General features: G+C 33.9%; 1 protein-coding gene across 1 annotated transcript in view; it reads right to left on the bottom strand.

Moving 5' to 3' along the window:
- LOC143223974 (pleckstrin homology domain-containing family G member 5-like) overlaps positions 1-19,002 on the bottom strand; it is a 111,137-nt gene that overhangs the window by 90,846 nt on the left and 1,289 nt on the right. Inside the window, exons 2-4 of the mRNA XM_076452442.1 lie at positions 18,612-18,744; positions 12,999-13,104; positions 4,104-4,176 (exon numbers count right to left, since the gene is read on the bottom strand). Of these exons, the coding sequence (XP_076308557.1) occupies positions 4,104-4,176; positions 12,999-13,104; positions 18,612-18,744 (312 nt within the window). The remainder of the gene's footprint in view (positions 1-4,103; positions 4,177-12,998; positions 13,105-18,611; positions 18,745-19,002) is intronic.

Raw genomic sequence — 19,002 nt, 5'->3', positions numbered from 1 at the left:
GACAAAACAATATCTTAAAAGTAAAAAAAGGCCATTAAAAACTAACCATTATTGTTTGGCTACAGAAAGTTCAGACATTTATATTCTCCAGGCTGTACGAGCTTATGTTAAAGCTAATGACTGGCTTATTGGATGTAATGTGATATCGTATATATAAAATAAAAATTAAGAGTTTTTTTTGCAAAAAACCTTTGTAAATTGTAGTTGCCACTTTAAAAGTACAAGAGATAATACCTTTGAAGTGTAGGTTGTTATAGCAACGAAGGGGGACCAACCCGATATTAATGCTTATGGTTTTGGAATGAGATGTTCAACAAGCACATATGGGTGTGACGGTCGGGTGTCCACATGCTTTTGGTCATGTAGAGTGTATATATGTACACACACACACACACATATATATATACATATCTATATTTAAGATAACTTGGCGCGAAATAAAACTGACGTTTCACGGATTTGGACAGAAAAAGCAGGCAGCCACAATATGATGAACACCTATTTATGTTTTACACTTGCACAGTGCAGTATTTCGTAGTTCCGGATAAAATTAATCACTTTTGTGATATACAAACTCAAAGTTAATTTGGTACACGTACGCGCAAATGTATTACAACATACTCACAATAACATTTTAATTGAATTACATTCCTCGTTCCTCGTTATGGAACATAAATTAGTAAAATGAAATATAATTCTACTAACTGCGTACTGCGTCAACCTAGAATAGCTTGAGGCGATGTTTGTGCAACAAGCAATTACAAATAACTACTGATACGAAGATCTAATCCTTAACATTAAGTGTAAATTCTCATGGAGAAAACCTGACATACTGCTGAAAGAGGGAAGTTCCACTAGACCATTTCACCGTTTTAAGTAGTGGTTTGTTTATTTTTATTTGGGACAAAGACACTATAATAATACTTTTTGCTTTTGTACTGTTTCGAACCCATGTCGCCAGCTCCGAAATCCAGAGCTATAAATTCGGATTTCTCTGATTTGTTTAGCTCGCAGCTATGCAAAGGCTATATGTAAAGGTACATGGCTGTACTTAATTTTGAACTGAGAGGCTAGAAGGAAGTGGCAGATAGTGAGTAACTTCCACCGCCAGCTCTTGTCAAATTAATTTATTCAATTTAACCATCATTCTTATATCGCATGACCTGAAAATCATTGCTCTTGTTGAATATGTGAACAATTAGAACCATTTTCACTTCAAATGACTGATAAAACAAACGTTTTGTATATCGCCGATATGACAAAACTACTAAAGCCATATGTTGCAGTACCTCATTTTCAACAATTGAAAAAAATGAGAACAGACAGTCCAGATAATTCTACTACCAAGCATCTAAGCTATGATATTGACTGTCACTCTAGTAACGCACCCAAATCTCATATTTCGTGTTAATTACACAGATTTGAAAACCCGGCTCGTCATCTCCAAAATCAAGAATACTTCTAGAGGCCAACCTACATCAAACAAACTTTAAGGTAAGATTTCAACAGGTACTTGAAACTTTCAACAGTCCAAATAAAAAAAACGAGTATGGCGTAAAAAATAGCTTTGAAAATAACTCTTAAACAAAATAATGTAACAATTTAGCAACTTTACAAGTATCTTTCAAAACTTTATAGTCTGTGGTATTTTCTTAATCTGAATGAAGTGATATAAATTAAAACCAACAGTATTTATATCCCACTAGATCTGAGTTCACCATTCGTCTTCAGGAAATTATACTGGAAGAGCACGAGTGTATTTTATGCTGTTTTTCCAAGACTAAATAACGATTTTAAACGTAAAAAAAACTATAAACATTTCATCAATAGCTTTTACGAATAAATCTCGGAAGGAAGCCAAATGTAAGAAGTTAAAATTCGAGAAAATCAGGAAAATATTGACCATCTTTCAATGATGGAACAATAATAATCCCCAGCTTTTACTTTTGATATTGTGAAGTCTTCATTCCTTTTTATTTGGTGATTCATTTAGTTTGTAGAATGAAATTATTCTTTAAATTCAGCATGTTTAAAGTTAAGCACAAAGCTCAACAATGAGCTATCTGTGCTCTGCCCACCATGAGTATAAAAACCCGGTTTTTAGCGTTGTATCTCCACAAACATAACGTCGTGTCACTGGGAAACTTAAATGAGGCAACATTAATTAATGTTTACTCTGCGACTTCCTGCTATTCAATCATTCAGACAGTGCTACACCAATATAATACCTACAAAAGTACAGGCATTCATACTATTCCCAACAGTAGTGTGGTGACTACACTTATGGCTCGAAGTACAGAAACTACACTCGGCGAACGTGCATAAGTCAAAGTGTTGGTTGGTAGAGTAGTCTACAAGATAAAACTAGATGAAATTTCATGCTTCATCAGGATACTTACGGAAACTTTTATAAGGGCACATGAAACTAGTACTCTTGGTAAGTTGAATGATGAAGGTGTTAAGCCAAAAATATTCAAAAGTGATTTTAAGTAGCTCAGAGTGTATTCTTTCTGTGATATACGACAATTTAACAGCTATCTTACCAATAGCCTGGTTTAAAGCAAAGTGTGGACATGTAGTTGCTTAAAACAAAACTTGGCTTAGGAGAGTTAAACCAGTAAACTGTAAAAAAAGTGATGCGAAACACAGATTAATCGAAAACTACTATTTTAGAACAACACAGACTAATATATACATAAATATATTTATTTACAATAAAGTAACAGAACAAATGAAACGTACTGCTAACGATTAATATAGAACTTAGCATATAACTTACTATACTAATACAGGACAACAAATAAGTGTTACTAAAATGGAAATGACACATAGAAATTTTGTTGCTATAGTAACCCAGATCAAATGAAAAATATCTTGCTACTACTTTTCACTTTGTGACGTTTTACGCCATGTTTAACACGTGGTTAAAGTGATACAGATAGTACAGTTGATGAAGCAGGTAACGTTGAATGATAGTGGCAGATAATACCAGTATATATAGGCTAAAAGGGGGGTGCAAACCAAAAAGGCCTATCGTTTTCTTCATGCTGCTTCCATTAATCGGTTCAAACCCTCGTGGAAGCAGGTGGTGCGGACTGGTTGCCTTCATTCTGGTCAGTAGTGAAAATCAGGAACAGCTATACATGAACCTTAACTTAACTCATGCACAAGTTGAAAATGTATTCTAAAGACAGCTGGTATAGGTATTAACACTTTACTTAAAAAAAAGTACAGATCAACGTTTGTTTGTTTTTAGAATTTCGCGCAAAGCTACACGAAAGCTATTTGCGCTAGCCGTTCCTAATTTAGCTGTGTAAGACTAGAAGGAAAGCCGCTAGTCATCACCAACCACCGCCAACTCTTGAGCTACTCTTTTACCAACAAATAGCGAGATTTACCGCAGATTATAGCGCCCCCACGGCTGAAAGGGTGAGCATGTTTGGTGTGACAGGGGTTTCGACTATACCAGCCATCTTTAGAATACATTTTTACTTCAAGTGGGTTTTTTGTCATCATAATCATGCACAAGTTATCTTTGTGGTTGAAAACTACGAAAAGAAGTCAGATTTAGTTAATTTTGTTGACCAAAAAACCTTAAAACTTTACTTTAAACTAACATATTACTTGTTTAAATGACTGTTTAATAAAATGCTGAGATAAGATGTTTATTAAAGTGATTCAATACGTAAATTAATTTCAGTTTAAGTAACTTTACGTAAAAATGTACTTGAGATAACATTATTCCGAGAAAACGTTTATGAAACACGATAGTTAACGTAATTATTCATATATTTTTGTTTAATATTTTTGACCGCACAAAATTACTCATAACTTTTTTCAACGATGTTTTTGTATTGTTGCAAAGAATCGTTCATTAGTGTAAAGATATATTATATGACAATTAACCTCAACCACACCGTCAGATATTTTATCTCATTTGCTTTGAAGTGAGCTACAATATATATCTCGTAATGTTTACATGTACATAATACAATAATAATCTTAAATAATTAATAGAAACAACGCATTGAGTTAGTTAAGATTATGTTATACAGTTTACGTGACATAGTTTCTAGTTCTCTCTTAGTATGATAAAAACTTACCACTTCAGACAGATTATTTTTCTTGATCTTCAATATTTTTTGTTTACTTCCCAGTTTTTCTACATTTCTGTACCTATAGAACAAAAGAAATAAAGCTACATGACTAAGTTTTAAAATATGTCACTTGCCTACCTACAGAGGTCACTAAATACAGAAATGTGACGTATTAGATCAGCTAACTTTCGGCCATTTGGAACGAACAGTGGATTAGTTAAATATTCGAAGCGTAAAGTGATTGAAGTAGTGCTATTAAGGAAAATAAAAATTACAGCAATTCGTTTTCTTCTCAAGAAATAATAAATAAATAAATGTTAGGGTTAATGGTTCTTTCATCAGTACTTAAACCTTAAGAACTTCTTTTATTAATTAACATGTCACTTACGCTGAAACACAAGGGGCAGTATCAATTGTGCAACTCCATTCCCTCAAACAGCAATCAATTCAACTAAATTATAACTAATAGAAAAATAATCGTTAACGAGCATTCTACTTTGGTACATATCTTAATTGTATTTGTTTCTTAAGTTATCATTTATAGTGCGCAACTTGGACCAATAGCAATAAGATGCATGATGAACAATCATTTCTAAGACCGACATTAAAAACCAGTTTTTAAGAAGTACGAGAAAGATGCAGTCACGATCCATTGCTCGATATTCCTGCAGTACATAGACGTACATACACATAATCTATAATAACCTTAAAACATATACTGCATCAAAGTCCACCGGTTGGAAGTGATACCAACGATAAAGAGATAACGCACGTTTGCACACATCATATTACTTATCGTGTAACAAAACAAAATTGTAACTGCAATGTTCACTCGAACAAATACGCTGGGCGAGCCCTAGGTTTAAAAAAATGAGATTGGCAAATATAGTTATATACAGTACTACAACTACTATTACTACGTGCACATAACGAAATGATCGTATTTGTTAATATACAAACTGGTCTACTCTGAAAAATCACTCGGATAATATTTTACAGCTACATCTTAATAACATTGTTAAAAGAACCAAACTCAAAGCTTACTTTCGGCGCACAATGTCTTCTCTAAGTACACTGAACTAAATCTGTTTATTAACCCCACGCTAGTACAGCGGTATGTCTACGGATTTACAACACTAACATCAGGGGTTCGATTCCCCTCGATGAGCTCAGCAGATAGCCCAATGTGGCTTTGCTATAAGAAAACACACACACACACACTGTTTATTAACACCTATAAAAAAAAAAATGTATGCAGCATAAGTTAATTCAAAGTGATTGTATTTATAAGTTTGATTAAATCACCTTGTCTGAAAGAATTGCATTTGGCTACATATTCAGTGACGAGTATGCAGTCACCAACTCTAACCATTGATACAGTCCCTGTATTTGTTGGCCATATTTATGATTAATTGACAGACGTTATGAGGAATCTTGTCTTGTTAGTTCCCTAATATCACATATGTTATTTGAGATTGGATTAAATCCTGGACAATCCATGACCTTCTCTCTTTTTCCTGTTCAAGATCCATCGCAATCTTGGTAGTGTGATAACGAACATTACTTCACATTGGGATGAAGTCTAGTTTCGTTGCAACCTCGTAAAGTTACATAACTGAACAATGTTAATGTAGCGACAAAGATTAAATCCTTCTTTTGGATAAATAATAATTTTCATTCGTATTTTTACCCCTCCTTACTGTAAATGAAATACCAACGGTCTCATTGAGCATTTAGTTAATATTGGATTCGTCATACACGAATTCGTCGATAATTAGTAAAGACGAGAAACAAGAACTGACTCATCTGTGGCAAGTACTATTTTGCAGTGAGTGATGTTGCTCCTAATTCTGGTGACTTTAACAAAAGCTCATACAAAATAAGCATTACAAAGTAGTTAACTCCAGAGTTCAAGTAGGTCACACTTGCTCTAACTTAAACTAATAACGCCTAATCCTTACTGTTCAATCACTCTGACTGTCGTCCTAAAGTCTACGGATTATCAAAGGAGTAGAGACTTCAACATCTAACGTTAGATTATGATGTGGAGATAACAGTCATCAGGTGACGTAGTTGATCTTCCACGACCTTTACCAGGATGTCTGATGTATAGACCAGTTGTTCTTTATTACATCTCAACTTTTTCATGAGTCAAAACAGGACGACATTGTCTCTGCGTTATTATCCGCTTCCAACGTTTAAGCAAGCGACTATGACAATTCATGCGCCGAAACAAGCGTGCATTTTCACAACAGAACATCTGAAACGTGAACATTCATAAATGCATGCAAATATTTAGAATTGCATTCATATGCAAATTTATATAGCATATTAAAATATACAGTATCAATTTCCTTGTTGTAGTGTATGCATTGAAAGTGCGTAATGATATTAACTGAATTCAACCTGTTACCGATACAAAGGCATAAATGGCCCGGCATGGCCAGGTGGGTTAAGACGTTCGACTCTTAATCCGAGGGTCGCGGGTTCGAATCCCCGTCGCACCAAACATGCTCGCCCTTTCAGCCGTGGGGGGCGTTATTATGTTACGATCAATCCCACTATTCGTTGGTAAAAGAGTAGCCGAAGAGTTGGCGGTGGGTGGTGATAACTAGCTGCTTTCCCTCTAGTCTTACACTGCTAAATTAGGGACGGCTAGCGCAGATAGCCCTCGAGTAGCTTTGCGCGAAATTCCCCCAAAACAAGAAAACACAAAGGCATAATATATATGCACATGAAGATACATACACACATATTTGCATTTAATCATTATAATTAAATTATAACAGTGATGCACTGACAACAACAAAAATATACGAAATATTGAACACAGTAATGATTACATACTTTTACTGCTACGCCAATATGTTTTTGCTAAAGCATATGGTTGGCAAAAAATAATAATAACAATTTAAGCATAAACTTTTACCAAAATAACTCTGAGGAACTAGGTTTTATAATACAAACAACTTTTAATTGCAAAACGTGAATCAAAGTTAAAATAACAAATAAAACAAAAAAAAATATTAAATCAGTCAGTTGCAAACACGTTATTTCAAGTCATAAATCAGACACATACAGACACGTTGTTTCGCCATAAATTAGCCAGTTACAAACAAATTGTTTGAAGTCTTAAATCGGTCAGTTGCAGACACGTTGTTTGAAATCATAGATCTGTCAGTTGCAGATACAGTGGAACCCCTCTAATCAGGCCAGTTTGTCTCAGTCTCGAAGGTGGCTGCGTTAGAGGGGTTCAATTGTTCATAATTAGGTTTTATGTAAACAAAAAAGGGACTGTGATTGAATGACCACTTTCAAGGGGTGACCGAATCTGAGGGGTGGCCGCTTAGAAGGGTACCATTGTAGATTGTTTCAAGTTACAAAACTGCTAGTTACAGAAGCGTTGTTTCTAATCACACATCAACCAGTTACAGACACGTTGTTGAAAGCTATAAAGTAGTACTGTCACTGTCTCAAGTCTCCCGCCGGTACAGCGTTAAGTCTGCTGATTTACAACGCTAAAATCAGTGGTTCGATTACACTCAGTGGACTCATCAGATTGCTTGATGTGCCTTTGCAATAAAATAAATACACGCACACACTATTTCAAAATAATTGCATACCAAAAGTAACGAATAATAAATACAACAATGGAATTGTATCACGAGTACAACTTTTAACAAACACTGTCACTTCGGAAAGTGTAAACCAGCATCCAATAAAACTGCCAAGGGTTTAGAATTTGAAGTTTATTTTAAAACTATTAACGTTGATTGTAATTTCTGTGAATTGTTTCAGTTTGTAACATTGAAAGGACAAAATACGCCCGGCATAGCCAGGTTGTTAGGGCGCTCGACTCGCAAGCTATGGGTCGCACGTTCGAATCCTCGTTACACCAAACATGATCGTCCTATTAGCAGTGAGGGCGTTATAATGCGACAGTTAATCCTACTATTCGTTGTTAAAAGAATAGCTCAAGAGTTGGCAGTGGGTGGTGATGACCAGCTGCCTTCCCTCTAGTCCTACACTGCTAAATTATGGACGGCTAAAGCAGAGAGCCCTCGTGTATTTTTGCGCAAAATTAACAAAGAAAAATAATCCAGCAATAGCTGTCACATTAAATACATAATACATGCCTATCTTACAAGTCAAGAACCCACTACTCTTATATATAAGATTGAAGAATGAAGCACAAACGTTGAGGGACGCAGGTTACTAGTGTATCGGAAATCGAAGTTTCCTATATTAATTCAATATTACCACGTGTTAAGTTGTTTTAAATAATGTTCAACATTAATTTGACGCTTTTAACACTTTCATCTGAATGTTATCGCTTATCTGAGATTGAATTCAGTCATTACTAATTGTTGTGAGGCCACCATATAAATGGTAGCATAATTAAAACTCTTTTGGATTACAGATATCCATATTCGTAACGATACACTGTCGATAAATCGTCAACATCCCAAGGGGAGTCATAATTTTACTAACAGATTTTACCATAAAATAATACAAAGTTAGAAAATGTAACGAAGTAACAAGTCTTTACATTTTTGTCATACTAAAGTTTCTAAATGAGTTTTGAAGTAGTCAGAAGAATGATTTAAAAACTAAAACCGGATCATCAGTAGTGTTTTATATAGAGATAACAATTCTAGTTTGTATGATTTTTCTTATAAAGATTTTTAGTGGTAATTCGTAACAAAAGTGTATTTCACTGTATTCTCGTTATTTCACTGTATTTTATGCAGCGTACTTATTAATGACTTAATAAAGCAATTTAATCTTGAAATAATAACTTCAATACAATCTGAAATTGGCTGGTCGTTAATTTGAGGGTCGCGGGTTCGAATTCCCGTCACACCAAACATGCTTGCCTTTGTAGTCATGGGGGCATTATTATGTTACGATAAATCCCACTATTCGTTGGCAAAAGAGTTATCTAAGAGTTGGCAGTGGGTGGTGATGACTAACTGCCTTCCATGTAGTCTTAAAGTGCTAAGTTATGGACGGCTGGCCCAGATAGCAGTCTTATGGCATTGGCGAAATTCATTTAACAAACAAATAAACAAGTTCAAGGTATCAATATGTTTAGTTCATTTACACTGCTGTGCAAATTTGAGATGCCAGTTGTTAATAATTAGAAATTATTTCGGCATGGAATAAAGATGTTAAGCGAGATTGCCCTAAGAAGCAACTTTACTTAGAGAATTAAAACTGTTCTGCTGTGAATATTTTAAATAAACTGCTTAATTATTATGCATATAATTTCCAGGTTATAATATTTAGATTCAGATGTATTTCAAATTGCTTAGTTTTTTTTTCGAAATGCAAAGGATTTACAACATAACATAGGGTTTTACATGAGTATTGAATTCGACAATATGTAAATCTACGTTCCCTGATATGATTAACACACACGTTTCAATATAGAATACAAGAGGTAAATATAAATGACAATTATAAACAATGTTGAAATGACCCCCGTTGACATCAATACAGGCCTGGATCCTTCTTATTTTGTTTGTAAACACCGCTATCAGTTGCTGGTTTGAAATAGACTGAATGAATGCTGTTGTCGCTGCTTTCAAAACTGCATAGTGACTTTCCGAACACCCTATATTATGATTTAACTTTAGTGATAAGTAATTTTGTCCGTCTTTTAGCTTAAACAGCACTGTTACGTTTAATGAGTAACTTTATTTCGTATAATGATATATATATATGTCACAGTGTAGTTGCACATAGGAATATGTGTCTTTGGGAAAACCGTATCATAGGCTCGCGTGGTTAAACCAAAACGATGAAAGCATGATCACGCAGAAGTTCATCAAAGATCTCATTGGCTGTTGAGTGTCACTTCGAAAATTATCAAATTAATCATCAGTTCAAATCGATTAATCTTGCATCATCACCAACCTGCAATGGTGTGCCAATGCACATTTTTGTAACGTCAGCGATATACTAAATTATTCTATACAAAAGTTTCATTGCTAAAAAGGAAAATCGACTTCAAATCCCTAGTCTGAACTGACGATATTTTTCTCGTCTTAAATTTCAATTTTTTCTTCTTTACTCAGTCTGATTTAAAATGCTTTTATTTTTGCTAACTTACACGGGAATTATTTTAGTTTCGAGGGGCATTATTTCCTTAGTTTTTAATCTGTATTTTTCTCAAAAACTGGTAATTTTCTTCAACTTAAACCGCTATATTTTTTAGTACGCATTAGTGTCATGTGGTCCTTTGTATTTGTATATACTTGAAGTGTGTCCTGTGAACGTTATCATTAAAATAATCTCATAAATTTATTCCGCTTTCTGTGCAGTCAACCTAAAAAACAGTTAAAATCTTTAAGGTGAAGATGGGGAGCAGGTGTGTATGTTGCAGACCTATTCAGTTTGATTGTTACATTGAAATAAAGAAACGACCGTGGAAATATAATCAGCCTAAGCCAAGCTCTTGTTTAATAGCTATCATATGATTCACAAACCCCTAAAAGACACTTTAGAATTAGAAATAAGTTACCATAGGAAAGAAATGTTGAGAACGATTTCACAATAGACCAGTTATTTGGTTGTTTTAGAGCAAAGCCACGTTAGCCTACCATCTGGTTTGTCCACCATGGAGAATCGAGTCCCGAATTTAAGGGTTGTATGTCCGTAAACTTATCGTTGTTCTACCCGGGGGATAAAAAAACATGTGAGAAAAAAATATAACTTGATGATCCTGCATCAGAATTTGTTTCAGATTACTATACTGCCATCTGCGAAGATACATCAGTTTAGATACGTAATTAAACGATTGGTTTAATATTGAACAATAACCATTCATCGAAGTAGATTATACTCAGGACGTTTGTGTATCGACATATCTCCATAATTATAATAAAAGACGCAGTACTCACGAATCATTACTGTATAACTACCTTATCTGCGAAATGCAAACATGCGTATCAAAATACGCATTACTTACAGATAAGTGTGATAAAACACGTATAACCACTTTCTCCACCAAACACTAATAAGTCTATCAAATGTGTATAGCCATTCCTTCCACTTAGTATAAACAAGCGTATTAAATCTTGCACAATCATTCTATGCAAGTGATACGGACAAACATATTAAAGGTTGTACAGCGCAACTCTGGTACGGTTTGATGGATTGGGCCCTCGATTTGAAATCTGTTGATAGCGAGATCGAAACTCGTCGAAAAACATGAATGTTCTTTTAACAGTGAGAAAATTATAATATGACAGGCAATCACACTATTCATTATTAAAAAGTAGCTCAAGAGTTGGCTGTGGGTGATTTTTGACTAGCTGCTTCTTCTGTAGTCCATCATTCAAAATGAGGGATGGCTAGTACAGTAAGCTCTCAAGTAGCTTTGGGCAAAATTCAACAAACACAGAAATAACCTCTCTCGGATAAATGCATTGAAACGTGTGTATGGTCTCTTTCTCTAAATAATACGGAATTCTTTATTTCAACACCAGGTGGAAGTGAGAACTTATTCCAAATTTTAAGATTTCCGGTCGTGTTAAATTAATACTTCTTGGAGAAAATTCTTTAATGTAGTTTCTATAACAAGAATTAGAAACTGACCAATAACATTTGTTAATCAGTTATCTTTATTGTAGGGCAAGAAAGTCTTAGTAGCTAAAACTTTATCAGGTGTTGTGTAGGAGACATGATTCCATGGAAGGTTTGTTTATTTAGTTAACTTTGACAAAGAAATTCAATGAAGAGAACACCACTATACACCTCACTACGAACAATTCTACTGATGCGAAAAAACACAAGACATTCATTCTAATCAAGATAAGGAACCAGACATTTGGAACAGTGAAATCAAAGCCAACTTCAATATTGAAACAGAAAATGAGGCAAAACACTTGCATTTTCTCCTAATTTCATTTTAAATAATGTTACTTATGTAGAGATGTCTGATTTGTTTTTCTTTGTTTGTTTGTTTGGAATTTCGCGCAAAGCTACACGAGGGCTATCTCCACTAGCCGTCCCTAATTTAGCAGTGTAAGTCTAGAGTGAAGGCAGCTAGTCATCACCATCCACCGCCAACTCTTGGGCTACTCTTTTACCAACGAATAGTAGGATTGACCGTCACATTATAACGTTCCCACGGCTGAAAGGGCGAGCATGTTTTGGTGCAACGGGGATTCGAACCCGCGACCCTCAGAAGACGAGTCGAACGCCTTAACCCACCTGGCCATGCCGGACAGAGATGTCTTACGGAGGAAACGTCTTACGATATACATTTTAATTCATTCCAAATAAAATATGCACAAAAATGATTTCAAAAAACAATTTAATATATTTATGAATATATCATGGATGAGTATCTTTATGAATTATTCATAAATCATTTACATGAACGAACATTTTCTAATGAATTTTCTGATTAATTGACGTGACGTGAACAAAGTTACTTAAACGATTATATTTAGACGAACTTTCTCATGTGGCCAGAATAAGTGCAAGGAAACCTGCACAGCTAATCTGTTCCAGTAATACGAACAAACGTAGCCACCATTTACAGACGTATTAACACATATCAATTGCACAGTAATGTTCAATGGGACAGAAGGAGAACCGTGTTTGAAAACATTGCTAATACGGGAGGCAAAAAAAAAAATCAATTTTTAACACCCATTCAAACAGCTTAGTATAAAATACTTAAATTTGAGATGAAATACATTCATACTATATCATTTTTCTTTTCATAAATCCAGAATATTAAATTGATAATATTATTCCAATGCAAAATAACTTTCATTAGTAACACCTACGATATTTAATCATCACATGGATAACGTAATAAAATCAACAATGGAACTTCAAAACGAGACAGAGTAATAACAAACAAGCAAGAAATTCTATACCTACCGCTTCACAGAAACCCCATCAGGTGATTCCATCTTACTTTCATCCTCCCCTGCGAAATTAATGTCGCTAGGCAACGAGACAGCATTCGTTAACGACGGATACCCCTCTAGCGAACGAAGAATTTGAAAGTGAGTAATAGAATATACTTCTACCACATTATCTTAGCAGTTATGCTTTGAACAAAGTGTCATTTATGTAGCGAGTTTTATTTTTATATATATTACAATGTTTTAAACTTAACGCAAAGTTGGAACTAGAGGGGGCGAAAGAAATATTCAAAATAAATAAATATGGTATAAAATTTCGTATAAACACAAAAGATAAACACCTTGAAACTGCGAACTCTCAGAATATTTTTACGATTTATTCCATCTCGCAATCCTTCACCTCAGATTTAATGCAAATTTTGTAAAGCCTCGTTTTATGAGTTACAATTTAGAAGTAATTAAACTTTTATCACCTGGTGGAAAGTAGACCTAAATCGAGAAAAAAATATAAATACAGAATTATAAGTTTTAATATATTAAAAATAAAACAATGAAGACAGTTACTCATTAAATGTACTTAATAATTTTTAATCTTCTGTTTTCTATTTACTGACAGTTTTTAATCTAATATCGTTGGAAGAGTAAAAGAGATTAAAATGGATAGAAAACAGTAGTTGCTGTTACTTTCCAGGTAATGTCTTGTGAAGACGTCTTCCACTGATTTCTTAATCGTTAGAAAAATAACTGCAAACATATATAATGATATATATACACATACATAAAATAAACCGAAGTATTTGAAATTTGCTCATAAGGTCCTTTCATTTATCGCCTACTAATCTCCTACCGTTTGAGCCCACGGGCTCTTTACTCAACTGAGTAGTTAACAGTCATACATCATAGATCAAACACGTTACATACACAAGGCAAGCATGGACTAATAATTAGTGATTTCGTAAAACGAGTTTCTGATTTGGGTCTTAGTACAGAACATCTGTCAGTTGACATTATTAAAGCATTGAAACAGAAGTGCAAGAAAAGTACTAACAAAAAGAACTTTAAGGTCAAAGTAATCTTTTCTGTAAAAAGCCATGATTTTAGTATAAAATAAAACTCACAGCAAAAAGTGATATGTATGTTGACTCTCTTGGCTACAATGGAAAAAATTAACAGTAGTCTCCACCTATTATATTAATTATTAATATGTATGCTTTAATGACTCTATTGGCCGCAATGGAAAAAATTAACAGTAGTCTCCACCTATTATATTAATTATTATATATGTTTTAGCGACTCTATTGACCACAATGAAAGAAATTAAGAGTAGTCTCCTCCTATTATATTATTTATTAATTATAGTTATAATTATATTAATTATTAATATGTATGTTTTAATAACTCTCTTGGCTATAATGAAAAAATTAACAGTTGTCTCCATCTATTATATTAATTATTAATATGTATGTTTTAATTACTATATTGGCCACAATGAAGAAAATTAGCAGTAGTCTTCACCTATTACATTATTTATTAATTATAGTTATATTAATTATTAATATGTAATGTTATAGAATAATCACTTTAACAAAGCTATGTTCAAAATATACATAACTTAATTCGCTCAAGTAAGGTTTACAAGGAAATTTGATTTACGACTACATGTTTTAAAACTCCTTCATTTAATGACGTCTAGTTAAAAGCAGGGTAAGTCTTTCCCTCTTCATCTTCCAGGTAATGTCCTATACATCTACAGAAATTAGAGACTGTAGAGAAGAAAAAAAAATAGCATTTTTGTTATTTATTTTTAAAATGAAAAATATCTAAATAAATTGTGCAAGTGTTCGTCTGTATAGAACTAATGTAAAGGCATGAATTAATGCGAAAACACAAATTCCACTAACACGGAGGGCGAAAATTTAATGCAGTATCCATGTCATAACTAAAATCGTTCGTTTTAACGTTTTCATCTCCTGCCATATAATAACTCCCAAGTCTTTGTCTCCTGTTTTTAATATCCGTATTATCACTGTTTCCTTTCACTCTTTACTTCCTCATTTATTTTCCTCTTTTATCACACATAAATACATGTGCGCGCGCTTTCTGTATTACACTGTCTGTTCTTTACCTGATTTTCATCTGCACTGCCTGTTCATACCTACACTTATTTTATTTCTTAAATAAGTCTTTTCCACCGGTCTTAACCTATTTCGTTTTTACCCATTTTTCTTTTTCTCTGTACACCTCTTTTGTTTTTTTACACAATCTTTCCTATTTGTTACATATTCGATTTCTCTTTCTTTTATAAATTTATTCAGTTTCCAACACAGCGACCATTTTCCTTACTAAGGGTCCAACTTTTTCTTGTGTATTGGTTAACATTTCATTAACTGAAAGTTAATTGTTATACAAGTTCTTAATACTAGAAATCTGACCGTTTATTACAATACTACTTTCTATATCCCCGCTAGTACAGCGGTAAGTCTAAGGATTTACAATGCTAAAATCAGGAATTCTATTCCCCTTGGTAGGCTCAACAGATAGTCCAATGTGGCTTTGCAATAAGAAAAACAAACAAAACCACATTCTCTCTACATTAAATGTTCAAAATTTGGCCATTATCAACAACAGGATCACTTTTCCACCATCAGAGCTCCGATTATTTACAGCACATTTGTTTTCCTTTGTTGACGTCACTGAGTTTACTTATTTAAAAGCGTGGTGTTAAATGTTTCATCACCAAAAGTACAGTTGTTTTCACCATATTAATAACCTTAGTCCCTCGTCAGAATAGCGACGTGATTAGGGCATTCGACTCGTAATCTAAAGGTCGCGGGTTCGAATCTCCGTGACACCAAACATGCTTGCTTTTTCAGTAGTGGGAGCGTTCTAATGTTTCGATCAATCCAACAATTTGTTGCTGGTGAGTGGTGATGACTTGCTGTCTTCCCTCTACTCTTACACTGCTAAGTTATAGACAACTAGTGCAGATATCCCTCGTGTAGCTTTCCACAAAACCCAAACAAAGAAATCAAAATGATAACTTTTTCCATTAATGAGACAGTATATACTTTTTATATGTATAGATTCCTAGTTGAATACGAATTACCGTTTTAGCGTTCGAAATGCGGTTGCTTAGCGTCACCCTTTCAGTGACAGTAACTCAATTGTAACGAACTTGTTTGTCACGATATTATTATTAGATATTCAACTCCCGTTTTGGTTTCTTTTTCCTTGTGAGAAACCCGCTTATTTCTTGAGCATTTACTTTATTATTATTGCTAGATATTTCTAGCATATATTCATAGGTAAAAATAAAAATAATATTTTGCAGCATATTTAATTTATATTTTCTTCTTCTCTCTCATAACTCCGACTATTTCTAGCAAATTGGCCAAACTTGAACAACTTCGAATGTCTTCTGCTTATTGGTCGTCCTTTTGAACTTCGCCTATTATTTCTAGTGTACTGGAAACGCCTTTATAACTTCAACTGTTTCCAAAATACATGAAACACCTTTAGAACTTTACCTATTCTCTGCTTATTGGAAAAGGCTACGGAACAACAGAGAATTTGAAACATCTTTAAAATTTCGACTATTTTCGAGGTATTGCACATGCTTACAGAACTTCAACTATTTCCAACATATTCATTCTTTCACAATTTCGACTTTCACCAATGTATTGATGGTTGCTTTGTTGCAGATTCAATTATTTCCATCTAGTAGTTACCCTATTCGTCAACTAATGAAATTCCTCTGCAGATAAGGTTCAGTGCAATACTAAACTGTAAGCAAGAAGGAACTGTAGAACATTTTTATAGGTAAGGTTCAGTGCAGTACTAAACTGTACGCAATAACATTTATATTGAAGGAATTGTATAACATATTTAGAGGTAAGGTTTGGTGTAACATAAAAGTGTATGCTAAAAACACTTATCTTGACAAAACTATAGAATATTTCTACAGGTACGGTTCTGTGTAATACTGATCTGTATGATAGAACATTTATCTTGACAAAACCAAGAACCAATCTAATAAATTAACATGGAAGATCTTGAATAGAAGTTCTTTCACAACCGAAAATATCCTCCTCCCATTAGAAATGACTGATTTAAGCAAAAATAAAGAAATCGACAAATAAAATCACCTACTAATTCCTCATTCCTAGATTTTAGCAAAAATCACGGAAGGAATTGATAGAAACCTAACCTGATGACGCCTGACCACCTCTTCCTTCCCATCAAATGTAAATTCTAATCGGGGAGAAACAAGATTATCAAAAGTGGCTTATTTTGCAGTTGTATTATAAAACTTCGTCGAAAAGTTAACAACGTGATGTATCTCACGTTCGTATGTTCTACTGCATTGTGGGATATATTACACTGTAAGAGATCACACTTTCAGAGTGACTGTACTTGCATCTATATGACTCATACAAACAGTTCACACATTCGGTTTGTTTGTTTTAAATTTCACAAAGGCTATCTGCGCTAGCTGTCCTTAAGTTAGCAGTGTAAGACTAGAGGGAAGGCAGCTAGTCATCACTACCCACTGCCAATTCTTTTACCAACGAATAGTGGAATTGTCCGTCACATATAACGCCACCACAGCTGGAAGGGCGAGCATGTTTGGTGTGAGCGCTCTAACTACTTGGCCATGCCGAGTCACACATTCAAAGTGACCGTACTCGCACCTATATAATCCATACAAACAATTTACACAGTGTTCATAATCGTATCCATCTAATCTATGCAAACAGTTCACACATTCGGAGTGTCTATGCTCGCATCTGTCAAACCAATAGAAACATTTTACACATTTGAAGTGACTATATTCAGATATCTCTAATCTATGCAACTGGCTTGAAAATATCTTGCAGTATTTTTCTTTGAGTCCGTGCTTTCCAAATATCAAAGTGACACGATGTTTATCTTTGAACTATTTCTATGAATGAGTGACTGGTATTATATTATATCTAAACTATGTTATGTTTGCAGGCAGCAAGCGCATGCTGACTAAATTATGAGCTAATATAATTCCAACTCTATCTTTGAGTCAAGTTACTGGAGTAGTTTCACCTTTGAGTTCATTCTTACAAAATGTTTACCCAAAGCAAATTTATGGTTAAGTGACATTTATTAATAAGAGAATTATCTTTGGAGTAGAAATTATATTCACTTTAACCAACAATCAAGCCTCATATAAAATGTCAAATATTCAGGAATAAGCTTGCTTGTGTTACAATACAAGTACGAACCCGCAAGACTGCACCACTGGTTACATACATCATAAATTTCATAAATGGCTTCCATTTGTTGATTTTTAGCACGTGCTAATTCGATGAAAAGTTTTACTTGGAAATAGTTTATATCTGGACTTTGTGTAGTGTACGTGTAGTATATAGATATGCGTGCATAAGTAAAATATTTTAATTATTTCCGACTATATTATTACTGCATATTAGATATAACTTAGTAGTAAATATTGTATAAGCAGAGAAAAGAAAGAAACAAAAACTTACTAAGAAATACGAACCACTAAAATAATATACTTTATTTATTTATGAAACCTTTTCCGTAATATCTCACAACCGAATAAAAATACATAACTAGTACAGCGACTGTTTACCTGCTTCAACGTTGAGGTCGTCATCTACCTCTTCCAGTAATGTTGGTTGATGAAGGCAGGAAGTGACGTCAGAAGCATATAACGTCAGAGAAGAAGTGGATGAAAAATTGTCCGTCTTTCTCACCGGATATGTCTAAGAACATATAAACATAAATGTGAGTAAAATTACGTATCTTTCACACAAATTAAACAATCCATTAACAGAAATAAAAGAATAGTGAGAGCTATGAAGAGTCTTCTGTCAGAATTAAAAAAAAACTTACATTGGAAAGAAATGATCTTTTGTCTTTTTATCATTATTATTAATAAAAACATATTGTTTTTACAGTCCTTCATGCAAAAACTACGAAGACAGCTGGTTGACAATACATTTTATTTTTAATTCAATTTT

This window comes from Tachypleus tridentatus, chromosome 8, assembly GCF_004210375.1.
Source record: "Tachypleus tridentatus isolate NWPU-2018 chromosome 8, ASM421037v1, whole genome shotgun sequence".
NCBI lineage: Eukaryota > Metazoa > Arthropoda > Merostomata > Xiphosura > Limulidae > Tachypleus > Tachypleus tridentatus.
This window is presented reverse-complemented; position numbering and strand designations above follow the sequence as displayed.